This window comes from Penaeus monodon, chromosome 19, assembly GCF_015228065.2.
Source record: "Penaeus monodon isolate SGIC_2016 chromosome 19, NSTDA_Pmon_1, whole genome shotgun sequence".
Classification (NCBI taxonomy): Eukaryota; Metazoa; Arthropoda; class Malacostraca; order Decapoda; family Penaeidae; genus Penaeus; species Penaeus monodon.
The window spans coordinates 32,749,459-32,749,715 of NC_051404.1; the positions used below are offsets into that span (position 1 = coordinate 32,749,459).

General features: G+C 45.5%; 1 protein-coding gene across 1 annotated transcript in view; it reads left to right on the forward strand.

Annotated features, from left to right (window-relative positions):
• The window catches only part of LOC119585182 (oxalate:formate antiporter-like), an 8,053-nt gene that overhangs the window by 5,539 nt on the left and 2,257 nt on the right, over positions 1-257 (forward strand). Inside the window, exon 8 of the mRNA XM_037933820.1 lies at positions 26-252. Within this exon, the coding sequence (XP_037789748.1) occupies positions 26-252 (227 nt within the window). The remainder of the gene's footprint in view (positions 1-25; positions 253-257) is intronic.

Sequence of the window (257 nt, forward strand, 5' to 3'; positions counted from 1 at the left end):
TTACATCTTCTCCCAAACTAAACAGATTTAAAACCCATGGAAATGATCAGGAACAAGACCTTCTACCTGTTTTGGCTCATCTACTTCTTCAACACCATTGCCATCGGCTACATCAATGCCATGTATAAGAGCTTCGGCCTAACCTTCATCTCAGATGACCACTTCTTGGCTGTCATCGGCTCGCTGGCTGCTATTTTCAATGCTGTCGGCAGGGTCTGTTGGGGGAAGCTTATGGACAAGACTTCTTTTAGGGTGTG